Source organism: Aptenodytes patagonicus, chromosome 1, assembly GCF_965638725.1.
Source record: "Aptenodytes patagonicus chromosome 1, bAptPat1.pri.cur, whole genome shotgun sequence".
NCBI classification, from domain to species: Eukaryota; Metazoa; Chordata; class Aves; order Sphenisciformes; family Spheniscidae; genus Aptenodytes; species Aptenodytes patagonicus.
Window position 1 is genome coordinate 17432726 of NC_134949.1, and position 15655 is coordinate 17448380.

General features: G+C 33.4%; 1 protein-coding gene across 1 annotated transcript in view; it reads left to right on the plus strand.

Annotated features, from left to right (window-relative positions):
- The window catches only part of TBC1D22A (TBC1 domain family member 22A), a 192158-nt gene that overhangs the window by 30342 nt on the left and 146161 nt on the right, over positions 1-15655 (plus strand). Inside the window, exons 5-7 of the mRNA XM_076329068.1 lie at positions 5213-5283; positions 10234-10362; positions 11305-11367. Of these exons, the coding sequence (XP_076185183.1) occupies positions 5213-5283; positions 10234-10362; positions 11305-11367 (263 nt within the window). The remainder of the gene's footprint in view (positions 1-5212; positions 5284-10233; positions 10363-11304; positions 11368-15655) is intronic.

Consider the following 15655-nt stretch of genomic DNA (forward strand, 5'->3'; position numbering starts at 1 on the left):
GAGATATGTGTATAAGCATGCTTTTGTGCTTCCTCCACCCATGCATATTTAGTGTGCAGAAGTACTGTGAGTTTCTTAACGTTTTTTGAAAGCATATGCTGCTGCTGCTTATATTTTGCTTAGACTATAATATATTACAACTGCTTTTCCTGATTTTATATATTGTATACCCTTCATACGTATCTCAAAAAGCTGTGGAAGAATAATATATTTCTACAGTAAGTTGCCAAGTGAGACAAAAAAGTATTCTTGTTTTATTTTTACAATACAGAGAGAAGTAATAGAAATAATAGTTCTATTCAATAACTTTCAAGCTGATGGTTAAAAACACATGGATTTTATATTACAGAATGAGAAAACTACTATAACATTACATATGATGTCTACTTGCTTCATAAGATAAAATACTTTTCTAGAGTGGGACAAATCTTTTAAAAAGAGAATATAATAAAAGAATAATCATGTTTACAAATGCAAACAAATTCGGAGTTTTTTAAAAATTTATTGGGTAAACTGACTATAGTTCATGACAGCAAAATTGCCTAAGTTACAAAACTAATTTAGAATGAACTTGGGGTTAGAATTAACTTGATACGTAAGAGATAAGCGTTCTTTCAACAAAAACTTTTTTCTTGTGAGAAGTTGTTATAGCAGGACAACTGTGTTCAAAGTTAACTAAAAATAATGAAGACCATATGAAAAAAAGCCTGCAAAATTTGCTGTCTAGACTTCATTTTTAGAAGCCCTATCAGCAGTCTGGTGTTTGTAAGTTAAGAATAGAAAATAGCGCAAGCTGTAGGGAGGTAACATGACATCAAGAATAATTGCGTTAAAGCATATATTTTGTCTTTAATGGTTCTGGTATATTTAAATGTAGTTTGGTGATATACTGATCCTTTACAATAGCTTGTCTTTGTGAAACTGAATAGAATTTTATTCTTCTGATGGCAGTTTTTGTTACAGGCTTTAGATTATAGAAGGGTAATAGATGTTTGGACTTCATGCTTTTTTTTTTTTCCCTTTCTAATGCACATTCTTACATGTTAATTTTAAAACACCTGTGATGCAAAAAGTTGTAGTTAAATATATTGTTATAGTTTGGTATAAGTAAGAAAGCAAGAGAGCATCCACCTCTGGAATTATTCTGAGATAAAGAACAAAAAACAGGTTCCTTTGAAAATATTTTAAATAATTTTTTTTTTTTTAAGCTACAGTTCTGTTTTAAAGATAGTACCACTTTTTAGTTAATAATTTAAGGTTTTCTTAACTGTACAGTGAATTCTATTGGCCAGCAATGAAGACAGGTGTGGAATTTCCGTTGATGATTTGAGGAAAGATACAGCTGAAATCTATAGGGATGAGGGCCACAAAGGAGCAAAATAAGGAAAAAGGAAGTCTGGCAAGAGGGGTGAAATGGATAAATGGGACTCAGGAGTGATCTGTAAGTAGGAAGTAGAGGTTAGGAAATTAGTGTTAGAAGGGATGAAGGTTTTCTTTTGGTTTTGTAGTCATACTACTATCAAGGAACCTTGGTATAAGAGTGAACTTTGTCATTGTTACTACTATTTTGTATGTACCTCAGTAGGTGTTCCTTCTTGACGTACCTCTGTGCTTAAAGGAGGGGAAGTAAAAAGAGTTCAGTGCCTTGTTGTATCTAGATCTTCTCTGAACCTAAAATGGCCCTCAGTCTGCCACTTTGGATCTCCCTGACCGAAGCTCCCTTGTGTTTTTTGTTTTGGAGTTGGGACTGGTAAAATGAGCTTAAATTTGTTTCTGTCTGATAGTGTATGTTTTTTATTTCCAGATTAAAGAGCAAGCAATAATTTGCCTATGCCAATTAATAAAGAGGGAGGGGAAGAACTGGAATTACAATTTTTGTGCAAAGAATGCTTGTTGTAAATGATCAGCATGTTGTATAGGGATGGAATGTAAATAAGAAAGAAAAAAAGATAATCAGTTACAGTGAGTGTAGTTATGTTATTAACTGTAGTGTATTTAATCTTACTGTTGTCATAGACATGATGGATAGGCTACAAGTACAAGGAAATACAAGGCTGTTTGCTGGATATCAAATAAGTCCGTTAATATTTGGTGTTCTTATACTTTTTTCCTTTATTATTTGGTATTCTAGTCTTTGGATTGCCCAAGGTATGCGACTGAATTTATCTTTGATCATGCTCAGTATAATCTTCCTAAATGGTTAGGTATTCTGCTGTTTTGGTACACTTACACAGTAATACATGCCTAAATATAATCTGTACTTGTTACTGTAAATCGGCAGATGAAGAACTCTCTAAGACTCAATTTGGAGTTTTAGAAAGCAGGCATTCTTTATTGCAGCGCCGGGTGCAAGGTGGAATTTCCACAAATCAAGCACACCTAAGGCTAGATCACCGTTATATTCATACACAAGAATTACAAGGTAGTACACTCCCAATTACAATGATTGGTTAGTGATTTACATACACTTATAATATCTGCTGTGTCATTCTCTTCTGTTACTACGCTTGCGCAGGGGCAGGGTCTTCACCTGGGCAAGGGTCTTCTTGACCTGTGGGTGTGTTCTTTAGTATTATAATGAGGACAGTTCACTTCAGGTTACCTTAAGATAAATTTTGCTGTCAAGTTAACTCAATATTCATTCATCTACCATGTCAAGTTGTCAAATAAGTCATCCCATATACAATAAGGCCTAAGTGGCCTGGTCGTGCTCTGAAGACTTAAAGGTAAGGTTAACATGGTTCAGTGACTAACACAACAACCCCTTACATAACGCTAACATGAAGATTAATAACACAGCAGCAACCCCTACACGATGTTAACATAAAGATTAATCAAAATGTTCTTATATTTACTCATTCACTAACAAACACAAAATATAAATTCAATAAAAAAATAATAACATTTACAACATACTGATAGAAAATAACCTTGACTTATTTATATACTCTTGCTTTAACAAGGTGTGTCAGCTTGACGTCGTAGTATTTCTTCTTCTATAGGAAAGATATAAATCAGTTCATTTAAAAACAAAACTACAGAACAAACCATGTCTTTAAGTCAACAACATACTTTTTCAATTTTTCCCCTGTATCAGTGTATTTTGACTTCTTCAGGGGTTTGAAATGTTGTAGAAAAGAAAAGCTTCCATTAATGAAACTTATTTTTGACAAATACAATAGTATTTTAAAGCTTATAGATTAACGACAGTTTCATTGGTGTTATGAGAAAGTCGTCCTCTTTCTTTAGACTGGATTCAAGACTTGTAATAGACACGTTCACTTCAATGTGATGGGCTTTTAACGTCTTGTTTCTTAATATCTGTTCTTTTTCTCTGCTCTTCTGAGTTTCTGCTGTGTTTTGATCCTAATGCAGCACCTAGTCACTGTTTTGCTTGGATTTTGGTGATGTAGTCTCATTGTTCTAAGTGAGATTTCTATGCAGCTGCTGTTGTCTTGGCTGAGCCTGCTGCTCAAAGTGAGAGGGAAAACATAACTTGTTGAATGTGTGTATCCAGTACTGTGAAGTTTTTCTTACTTGAACAATTGTTGGTAAGCCCGTGTCTGTTTGGAATAGTCACGATTGGTTTGAAGTGACCACCCTGAAACCACTCATCTACCTATGACCATAACAATCTTTCATTTCTGCCTCCTGTCAATTTTTCTCTCTCTGTATTTTCTGTAAGAAAAAGATGGAAGTATGAATTCATCCAGCTGGAGTTTTTTTTGCCATGATTTATTTAACTTCATATTAATGCTGTCATCTCATTTTAAGACAAAATGGATTTTGTAAGTAACATTTTTGCTAGCACGTGTCTAAAGTAAAAATAGGGCATCTTAATGATCAGGTAACTCCATACTGCAAACTCCAGGTTACTAGAGCTTTTTGTTTGCTTTAGTTGATGCTTCTTTGAGAAACTTTAATTGTTAATTAAGATTTTTTTTTTTGCATTAACTATTTAGCATCAGTACACTTTTTAAATCAGATTCCTTTTTCTTGGAATATATATATATTTTTAAAATATTGTCATCGTTTCAGTGGACTATGTTTTCATTCCTGGTTAAAAATAGCTTTAAATGTGTCTAGAAAAAATTTGCGATACCACACTTAACATGATAATTTGTGTTTCTTGATATTATAGATGCACATTTCTTTCAGAGTAGTAGAAGGAGGGTGGGGGTGGGAGGATGAAGACAGATGTTGCTAACAGGAGTCCTTGTCTTAATAAAAAATAAAGAGAATATGCATCTATAAATGGCCAAAGTCAGTTGTGGTATCCACTCAGAAAGTTCTTATTCTAATTACTTCCTTCTGTGCTTCATTTTCTTGGGGTGGGTAGATAGACAGAATGTTTTAAAAGTCTTTGTTGAAGCACAGAATTTGGAAAATACATGCATATGATAGAGACCAAATTTGCTGGAGTATACATAGTTAATTCAAATATATATGCAATTAACTGGCATAAGTATATACAAAGTAAAATGTAGAATTTTGTTGTTCTGTATTCTTTAGCAGGTTGATAATTTAAACTTGTGTAGTTTTAACCCATATTTTCTGCTCAGAGTTAGAAGAGAAGGAGCTACAAGTAGATGTCTCATGAAAATATTGTTTCTTAGGGACACTGTTAAGCATCTTTTGTCTTTACATTTTCCATGATTTTTCTATAATTTTTTTCACATGATAAACAGTTATCACAAAAAATGTGTGAAGTCCCACAGATTGGTTTAGCTGGGTATGGTCTCTGACAAGCAGCTTTCAAGAGAAAGGAGTACAACATGAAAAGTGAGAATATGGCATGGGATTAAATTCCAGCATTCAGACATAAAGTATTATTCTGTTTCTGTAACTGCAAATTCATTTTTAATTAGGATCCGTGTAAGCATATTATATTTATTATACTCATATTATACATATAAGTCTGAGTATCTCTTGCATGTTAATATGAGGCATGTATACTAAAAAGTAATGCTGAGAAATACTCCAGAAAGTTACCTTATCACACTCAGTACCTATTATCATAGGTATCCCTATGGATAGTAATTATCCAGTATTTTATTAATTGATTAGAATTGCCATATAATTCTGATTTAATTGGACTTTATAAGAAGACATGATCATTGTTGTAAACAATTTTGTGCTAATTTGAATATATCTGTGTATATTAATTGATAATAGTTTCCTTAGTTCTCATGAAATGTTTCTCTCTTAACAGAAGAATTACGGAAATTGAGTTGGTCTGGCATTCCCAAACGGGTTCGTCCAATTGCATGGAAGCTTCTTTCAGTAAGTTGTATTTTTTTTTTCTTCCTTTGCATTTAGTAGTAATAGTTTTTTCAAGCATTGCAAATAATTTTGGTTGAGTTGTAATCCATCAGTGATGCTTGAAAACATTGTGTCTTGTTGCTGAATTGTAATGAAAGGTCTGTCTTTTGCTCAGTTTCAAGATTAATTTGTCAAACTGAAAGGAGGGGAATGAGAAATGGTAGTAAATCATGTCAGCTGTATATCTTTATTTTTCAGCCTGGCTTTCTATGAAAGAAAGGCTTATGTGATAACAGTGGTCTCTTTCAACGAATTTTGATGGAATGGTGGAGGGTTCAAAGACAAGTACATTCTTACAGTTTTCTTGAAAATAGGCACACAGTAGAGGAAATGAAGCCTATCGGTATCCTACAAAAGGCTTCATTTTGACTTCACATTGAAGTAACTACAAGAAAGGATTAACACTGTACTGAGGAAAAGCTGTGATAGGATCTTACGGGTTTTTTGGCTGATTTTTCTGTAGTGCTTTGAGACGAACAAATCTGAACCGCTGTGGTCAGTTATCTTGTGGCATTGGCTCTCCTGATGTCAGACCTGTAAGTCAGCTCAGGGAGACAAGCTAATTAAAAAGCTAATCACTTTTTTGTAGTGTGAGTTTTTTGGCTGGCTGAGCTCTCTGAACTTTGCCCGGTGGTCAGAGGATTTTGCAACGGCAGTAGCTTGGGAGTAGGTTGACTGAAATACCATGGAACAGCACACAGTATTTCAGTTGGGCATCAGAGACAAGCTTGCGGGAATCTGGGATTCGCTGGATTTGGTGTTACAGAACTGGATTTTTTTTTAATCTCGGTGTTTGCACTATATTTAAAAAAGGTTCTTCTGCAAAAATACGATGTATTCCTCATAGGAGTATTTTTCATGTCAATCTTTTCAGCTATGATACTTGTGATGGCAAACGGTTGTGCATTTTTAGCTGTTGTCTGTCTGTGGTTGGGAGAAGAACTTGTGAAGATGTTTGTATTAAAAAGAAGCAAAAGAAGCTGTGTACTCTCCAGAGGCTGTGAAAGACACTTTGTCAGCAAATCTTCATGCATTTAAGAACTGTTTAAAATTCTGAGTTATACACACAACAGTTTAACACTTGAATTTTTCAGAGAGTAGATTTAAATAACTTTGCTTTTTATAGAATAGTTCAGCAGGGAATGCGAAGTATTTACTTCAGATTGAGACTGATTTCTAGTGACTGAAAAAGTCTCTCTTGCTGATGAGTTCTACTAAATTTGCAGCTTAGTTCCTTCTAATGCTAGATGCAGATGCGGCTTCTTAATGGTGGATATTCAAATATCCTGCTGTAACTGTAATTAAACATGCAGTGTACAATTTATTTTAGTTCTGTTTCCAAAATTGTCTGAGATTTTGGTAATGAAAAGAGCATTTCTTTTTTTTTTTTCCCCTTGAAGTTTAGGATGCCTGTTCTAAAACACACAAAGTAAAAAAAATTATGGCTAACTCAGAATTGATTTTGAAACACAGTAAGCTAAAGCATAAGGATAAGGTAAGTTCTGAATCAGAGGACTGACACTGAATTTGAGAGAATTGGAATGATGCAAAAGTTAACTGCAGTCACTTTCTTACTTTAAAGTAAGAGCATGGGCTTTCTGTGAGCTTCAACTACATCCCATAAGTTGATTTTAGTTTAGTATTCCTGAGGTTCCCAGTCTAGATAAATTCCTAAGTGTGGAGTTCCCTTAGGAATTACTTAAGTAAATTCTTACCATGATTTCTTATCTACTAAGAGGTCCTCAATTAATACATTTTGGAAACCCAAAGATGAGTCATTTAGTAATCATTACTTTTCTGTACTGTAAGGCAGCAGCTTGTTTCATCTTCTTTCTGAAGTGGGGAAGAAAAAGTGCTTTGAGTATTTGTGGTCATAAACTCCATGATGCTTTTTTCTAATGGTAATTAATTTTTAAGTCACATTAGTTGTTTAAACATGTTACCTATTGCTAATGTACGTCCCAGGTAAGAGGGGGTAATGTGATAATCTTTTGTGCACTGGGAGCTATTGGGGAAATAAGTGTACAAAAGCAAAACTGTTTTGGTTAAAGATCAGTTGCAAAACCAAAAAAGACCAGAAAACCAAAGAAACCAAAGCATAGTTTAGAGCTAAATTAAGGCTGGATGTGTTTGTTTTGGAATTATTCAGAAGTCTTACTTAAAAAGCCCAAACTATGACTTATTTGGGGAACTGAGTACAATTGGTAATATCTGAGGCAGAAGGTGATTGTCTTCTTTGTAAAATCAGCATTGAAGTTGGAATTTTTAAAATATGATTTAAAAAATTGAACAGTTGAGATATTTATTACATAGTCAGAAGGTTAATAATGTTAACATGAGTTTGATGAATACAGTTTTCCAAAGGGAAAGCATATGAAAATCAATATAATGCTCAGGGGCTGTTGATGTTATGCAAGTCTACTGGTAACAGTATATAAAAGAAATACATGATTTATTTTTAAAATACAGTAAAACGTTGAGTATACTGTACCTAAACAGCAAGCAGAACTATTCAGGCTCACTTCTCTTTTGAATAACAAAACTAAAGATATGGTTGCAAAAGTCTTTGGAGGAAATTAATGAATAACCAGATTAAACTCTCCACCAATTTATTCCCTGATGATATGTTCAAGCCTTTCCAACTTTTAAAAATAAAACCTAATTTGTAAAGACCAAATTAGGAGGAAGAGGAAACAAGACATGTCCAGTTGAAAGATTACTTCAGTCTTTGAAACTGAATAATGGCAAAAAGACTTGCTGAGAAAATATTGGTATCCCTTGAACAATCACATTTGATCTCACAAATGAATTATTTTCTAATGGAACTAAGATATCCTACAGGAAAAAAAAAACCAACTGTTGAGAATAAACAGGAGGCAGAATTCAATATTTAACAATACAAAACACTGGGACAGGATATTAAATGTCAGACTGAGTCTTGAGGCAAAAGTTAAGCTGGTGCAATTTAAAGTACCTGGAACCAGACGCAGGTCAGTACATATTAAAAGATACGGTTTTGCCAAAGCAAGTACCTCTTAAGGTATCTGGAATGTAATATGGTTTGTACTTACTCTGTTGTCATCTTAAACTAAGAAATTAAAATATACAGGAAAACCTTTTAAATGGTTTTAATATAGAGATATTTACAAAAACCTATTGATGTTTTAGTATGGTGTGTGTATTTTATTGTTCCCTAAATGTTGAGCAAAACAGAAGTTGTAGAAATGGGATATGATGTTGGGTTGTTGCAGGAGAGCAATGGAACCTATATACTTATTCTTAGAGTGTTTAATTTTATTGTATAATTAGCAATTTTAGCATATTAGGTTTACCCCTTTCATTTTTGCTTGTAGTGTTTAGGACTGAGTAAGAAAGTTGTTTTTGTAGTTAAATGCACAGCTTTTTATTAGTTACTTGCGGTGGCTATGGCTCATTGTATAAGTGCAAATATATGCTGTACTTCTATTTAGTATAGGATTTTTTGATGTTATGAAGATTTTTTTTTTTTTTAGGGAAACTTAAATCTGACATAAATTTGACTTCTCTGTTTTACTAATTACCATTAGTATGGTGATAGCTGTTATTGTGGAAGGAGAGTTTTTGTAATATTGGCAAGAAATATTTTAATTTGACTTGATCAGTGAGTAACATGATTATTAGATTTTTCTTATATTGTCTTGGATGTCCAGATCTTTTTCAAAGCCATTTAAATTTAGAATGATTCTTATACAAAGTATTTTTTCAGGACTGCCATGTATGTAAAATGTGAACTAGCTTTCTTTTTTACAGTGTTACGGGATATTGGTGTTGATCGTTTGAAATCAAGCTGCTTACAAGAAAGCATTAACTATTTCTGAATGTTCAGGAAACTTTTTGGTAGCCAGTTACATGAATAATGGTGTTTCTAATAAGTGTACTTTATACATAAAACTGAACACTTAATAACATTAATGATATTTCCTTTTGTAAAATGCTGAAATAGTAACCTGAGCTTGTTTTTTAAATGGAAAGTAGGCTGAGATGACAGAAATGAGGATCAAACTGGACAAAAAAAGAAAATGAGAATGGATTTTTTTAAGATTGGAATTTTCAGATATATATGAATGAGCTCAATGAAGAGCCGTTCAGATATATTTTGTACTTAATGCAACAATGTATAGTCCTGCATATCTGACACATGATTTCCTTATTATGGAAAATAAGATAATATTTATAAATTGCTTTTGGGAAACAACTAAGGAAATGTATAGCTAGTGTTCTTACGTCTAAGAGCCCAGTCACTGGTGCTGTTGAGTCGTCTTCTGTGATGAAATTTTTAATAACCTGTTGAGATGAAATGAAAGCTTGAAATTATTTTTTTTCCTCATCTGAAACAGTGAAATAAAGTAGCTAGAATGTTTTCAAAGCCTTTGAATTAATACTCCATTGTATTACAAGTTTAACCATAACTTAAACATATTTGCTAATGTATATAATTCCTACTTGAAAGCAACTGAGATAATATGCATTTAAAAATTTAATAAAAATGCTCCAATAATGGCCGCATAGGAATGCAGAAATTAATGAACTCATATAGCATTACATTTATCTGAACTTATTTATTTGAGCTTTTCTCTTCAGAAGGCAAACATCATCTTAGAATTCTTGATGAGAAATTGCTTTTTAAAGGTGGAAAACTTGAAACTTTTTCTTTAAAAAAAAAAAAAAAGCCGATTTTAGTAAGGTGTTGGTATCTGAACTTTTGTATCAGTTGGAATGATTAGAAAACTGATTTACTAAAGGGTTATTCAGATCCATGTAGGACTGCATGGCACTACATCAGTTTATTAACTTTCCTGTCACATGCAATCAAATGCCAGCAGTGCTTTTTGTAAGGCAAAGAGTAATATCCTTTTTCACTGTTTTTTTCAGGGCTATCTTCCTGCAAATGTGGACCGAAGAGACAGCACTTTAAAAAGAAAACGCAAAGAGTATTTTGCATTTGTTGAACAATACTATGATTCCAGAAATGATGAAAATCACCAAGATACCTATAGACAGGTAGAATACCTATTGAAGTGACTTTTACCTACAGGACATCTGCTAAAGAACTTAGAGATTATTTTTGAAGTTTGCTACTGTTTTTCTCTAATCTTACTTGATAGACAGCTCTCTAATCAATTGTTTTCCTACTTTTCAGAAGCAAAAATACGGAATATTTTGGTCTGAAATTCGAAATAGTGGATTTCTTTTAATGTCAGCTTTAGTCATGCCATGTGGCGCTGCCATGGTTTTCCATTTAAGAACAGTAGGGTTTTCAGATCTTTTATCTCCTGCTCAGAGCATCCTTCAAATGAGTGAGGATGGTACAGAGAAAATATAGCAGTGACTGTTTCTTACCAGCTCCATACTTCTGCTTAAGAAGTTGAAACTGTGTATGATATGCAATAAACATAGGCATGTCAAACTTTCTTGCCCACCCAGATAAGCAGATAACTTTTCTTCAAGTTTTGTATTAAAACGAATAGTATGTATCACTAAGTATAGACTAAGCAATTCTATTTTAGCCTTCCTTAGGACAGAAGAAGCTGAGATCTTTCTTTCAGCTTCAAGCCTGATGTTTAGTAGCAAGAAGTATACATGATAGTGTCAATTGAACATGGCTTTACAGAAGTAGTAGTATGTATTTACTCATAATTACCCTGAGGTAATGAGTATTCCCAATATGACTATAATTTGCAAACAGTCAAAATGTGATATAAGGATCCTAAAATGTGAAAACAAAGTATATGGGTTTTTTATTTTGCCTCATTGATAGTTTAACAATGACTTAAAGATTTGGCAGTATGTTTTGAAATACAGTAAATCCATGTTATTTCAAAAATAGTGATACCATGGGATTATAACTAATACTGTAAAACCATAGGATTGTTTTAACTATTGTGTTGTTTAAAAAGTGTGCTGTTGGTTCCTTTTACAGTATTTTTCTTTCTGTCTAATTAGATCCATATAGATATCCCACGAATGAGTCCTGAAGTTTTAAGACTTCAGCCCAAAGTAACAGAGGTAAGAATGATTTTTTTATTTTTTTTTTTTTTTAAATCATTTTATTAATGAATCTGATATCACAGCATTGGTTATTAGTAAGATGCCTTTCCTTTTACTACTCATATTTACACTGTTATTCTTAGCCTATACTTATATATCCTCATTTTTTGGACTTTTTAAAGCTAGTTCTGAAGTCAAAATAGCAGGTGTTGTCAAATTAATTTATCTCCTGCATCGAATCTGTCAGGTTTTTCTTCGGTCTTGTGCCTTTGAGTTTTTCTTCCTTTCTTGCTTTTTATATATTTTGTTAATAATGTGTTTTTGAAGTAATCCAGAGCATAGTTCCCATGGTTCTGTGTATTTGTCAAAATCGTTCAAGGTCTGGAAGTTCTTATTATAGTCTTCCACTTGGGAAATTATCTTTTTGTGAATTTGTACCATGACTGCTTTGTGTTCCTCATTTGATTTTGCTTCTTTGTAAGTTTTATATGTTGAGCACACTATTTAAATTCTTTTACTACCATAGTAGATATACATCAATTAATGATAAATTTGTTAATCAAATTGGTCTATACTGTTGAGTAATTGAATCCCCCGGGAACTTTTCTTTGTAAAGTATATAGGTCATAAATAGTATAGATGGTGTGAATCATCCTCTTTCCGTTATTTCTTTTAATCCTTCAATTTCTTCTCCTTTCTAATGGTTCTAGTTAGACCTTCAAATGTACCTCCATGTAGGTTCTGTTAGTATCATTATAGAGCCACACAGAACATCTTCTGATAGTTCATTAGATGATATAAGAAGTTAAATGCAGAACTAGCTTTCATTTGTTTAATGTAAATGCTCCTCCACACGTGTTGGAGAAATCGGTTTAAAGAAATAGCCTATTACAGTTTTTTGAAAGAAAATGGTATAAGAATACTGCTTTCTGTCTGCTTTCTGCACAGTGGTGTTTTACTTGGGGTCTTCTAGGGATGAATCAAAGAGTAAAGTAAGAAAAATACAGGGACAGGAAGGGAAACAGTACCAGCAAGAAATAAACTATTAAAGAAATGAATAAGGTCAGTGTTGTAGCTAGAAATGAGTCAGTAAATGAAATTGGGGGTCAATATTATGTCATGAAAAAATGGCTACAGAAAGAAGAATGCTCAAATACTTCTAAGAGGAAAGAAATACTTGAACTGTATCAGCAATAGTCTCTCAAATTATTCTAAAGATGTATTTGGATTCAACATAAAGTGGTGGCTTTTTTAGGGTGGGTTTTTTTTACTTCCTTGCATTGCATGACTAAACTGTCCTTAAGGTTTCAATGAAGATCATCTGTGTCTTAAATGAATGACTGTGGTTCAGATGTACAATGATTGTATTTTTGTAGGTCTTAGTTTGGGTGAACATAGCCCAAAATTATGTTGTTTTTTTTCCCCCTTGTGTTTTAGTGAAGGAGAAATTAGAAGCAGTTTAACTTGTCTGGTGTAAGAATCAATGCATATCCTTGTTTTTAAAGGAAGACTACAAAGTACAAAACACTTCTTCAGGAATGACTGCTAGACAGTGTATTTGTTTCTAAATTAGCTGAATAATTGTTAAAACAACTTTAAAATAGAAATTCCAGGTAAACATATTCTGTAGAATATATTGAATGTCCATTCTTTAACCAAATTACTTGGATGAGAAGTCAAGTAGCTTAATAAAAATAATATTAAGAAAGAGAGTCTTTACTTCAGAATATTCTTCAAAGTGTTATTTAGTAAAATGATGAGATTGTGAGATAGAAATAGAAATCTGTAGTATCTTGGACTAGTTTTGTCTCTTGTTTATTTGATTATGCATGAGGCAAGATATATTTATATGACTGCTCTTAAGAGATGGTTAATACATTTCTTTAGACTAGATGCAAACTTGATAATAGTTTGTAGGAACACAGCTTTGTATTTACCATGGATATCTGCTTTTTCCATAATACAGTTAGAAATGTTAGAGTAAACTTGTATTGAGAATTAAAGAATTTTAGTTAAATATTTAGTGTGTTGGGGAACGCATCCTATAATAAGACATTGAAAAGAATTAGAGTTACAATATAGTTACAAGCCCTTTTTGGTTGAATCATTAACTTAGAGATAAAGAGCTTATTTGGGAATTTGGAGAGTATATTAATGTGAAAAACATATTAGTGCAGTATTTTTTACAGGCAGTCACAGTTGAAAGGAGATTTTTTTTTTTATAGCTGAATTATAATTAATCTGTAAATAGGCTGTTTTAATGAAAATGCTGACAGTCAACTTCAGAACTAGTAGACGCTCCCAGAATAAGACACTTGTCTTATTATTGCTTGGGAGTAATTAAAATAAAAAGAAAATACTGTGTCTAGGTAACTTCTTGCTAAGTAAGATCTGATATGTTGCTAGAACTTCAGTAGCAAACAGTACAGTTTGAGTCTGGAATGCAGTTTCAGTTAATTTTGTAGGCTCATTAAACGTGAAATTATTTAGGTCTTTTTCCCTTTTAATTGTCTTTTGTCAGATAACAACATTGCTCAGGTAGCGTATTCATTTGATGTGATTTACTGAAATCTCATTTGCAATTTTTTTTTCATAGAAATCAGCATTGTTTTCATTTATAGTTATTTGTTAAACTTGTCCAAAGGTATGTTTTTCTAATGCTTCATTGGATATGTGCATCTTAAACACTGCCTTAAAATAAATGTATTTTAAATCCACACTTTTTAGAAACTGTGATTGCTCTTGCAAGTAAAATAGAATTACTCCTTAAATTAACTTAGTCTGTTGCATACAGCCCAATATCCCTGCTTGCTGGTCATACTTACATTTCTTTAGTTTGAACATTTAGTAAATTGAGCCATGTAACAAGCGTAATTGAGCCACATAAAATAGATGGGCATACTACTCATCAATGTGATCAAAGCATTGTACTGCTAGATTGCTGCTTTCTTGTTTATAAAAAAAAGACAAAAAACACTGCCCCACCCCCCCACCCCCCATCCTCGTCCATACTATATCCCATCCGTCTTACCTACTCCAACCCCTTTTTTCTTCCCTAGTGAGCAGTAAGGAAATGGATGGAAAAATGATAGAAAGCTTGGAGGAGTGAGATGTGACAGCTGATTAACACTTATTAAAAAAAAAAAAAGTGTAAAACAAAGGTGTATTTTAATAATATTCTGTTAGTTGGGAGTGAGTGATCTTGAGGTACAGAAGAGTAAGAATGTGAAAAGGGTGGATAGCAGCAGTGAGTGGGATAAGGGGAAATCTAGGAAGTATTTGAGTTATAAAGATGTGATAGAGATCTGGTTTAATTTTTACTGATCCATCAGTATCCTGAATTTAAGAGTCGTGGGATCTTCATGTGTTAGATGTTTTTAGAGCTCCACTGATCTCCTGACTAGATGTGTGGACTGCTGGGAGGGTGGGCTTGCATATGTTTTTGCTCTCTGATCCGAGAGCCAAGCCCAACTTCCTTGATGTCATCTTACAAAGACTAGTGCAAATGATGCTGGAAGGGTCATGACATTCAACTTCTCCCTTGTTTCTTCCTCTCCCTTTCTGGGTTTTTGGAGCCCTACCCTAGCACGTCCTAATCCCTTATCCTCACAGGGGATCCCTTCCTACTCCCAAGGGCTCAGTGGAGACAGGGGCCTTGCGTTGTTCCCAGAGCTGACTCCCTTCTAGGGAGGGGGAAGACATTGCTGGTCCCAGGGGAGCAACGGTCACTTCCTCTTTCTTAAGGCGAGATGGCAAGAGCTATAAAGAAGAGAAGGGAATTGGAGTATGGGTCAAAGACAGGTTTCAAAAGGTGGCGTAGTGTGCAAGACTGTTGTGGATATTATGATGGTTTTTGTACATATTAATTTTTGATGCTGCCGAGATTTAGAATAATGATACTGCTACTAGGAAGAATGTTACTTAGAATGAGGTGAAGAGATTGTAGGTGACAGAACTGAAAAAAATTGCTAGTCAAAAGACCAGAAATATAACACGTGTATAAACCTTACAGTGTCTTCTGACTTCAATTTCCAAATGTTACTATTCCAGGATTTTTGTTCTTGGTGGTATCTGAATCTGTTCCTGAAGGGCTTTTCATTAGAGTTAATAAAGCTCTGGAATTTGGTTTCTGTAATAAAATGCTTCATTTTAGAAAAAGGTGTTTTAGGTCTGCGTGGAAATAACTTGTTGTTATATATTCCTTTTTACATCAGTTTCAAGTGCTTATTTTCTATGGGAGTTATGTAGATCTGGGGAGGGGGGAAGGTAATGTTGGAGCAAAGACTTAAAGGACTGGGAATAAATA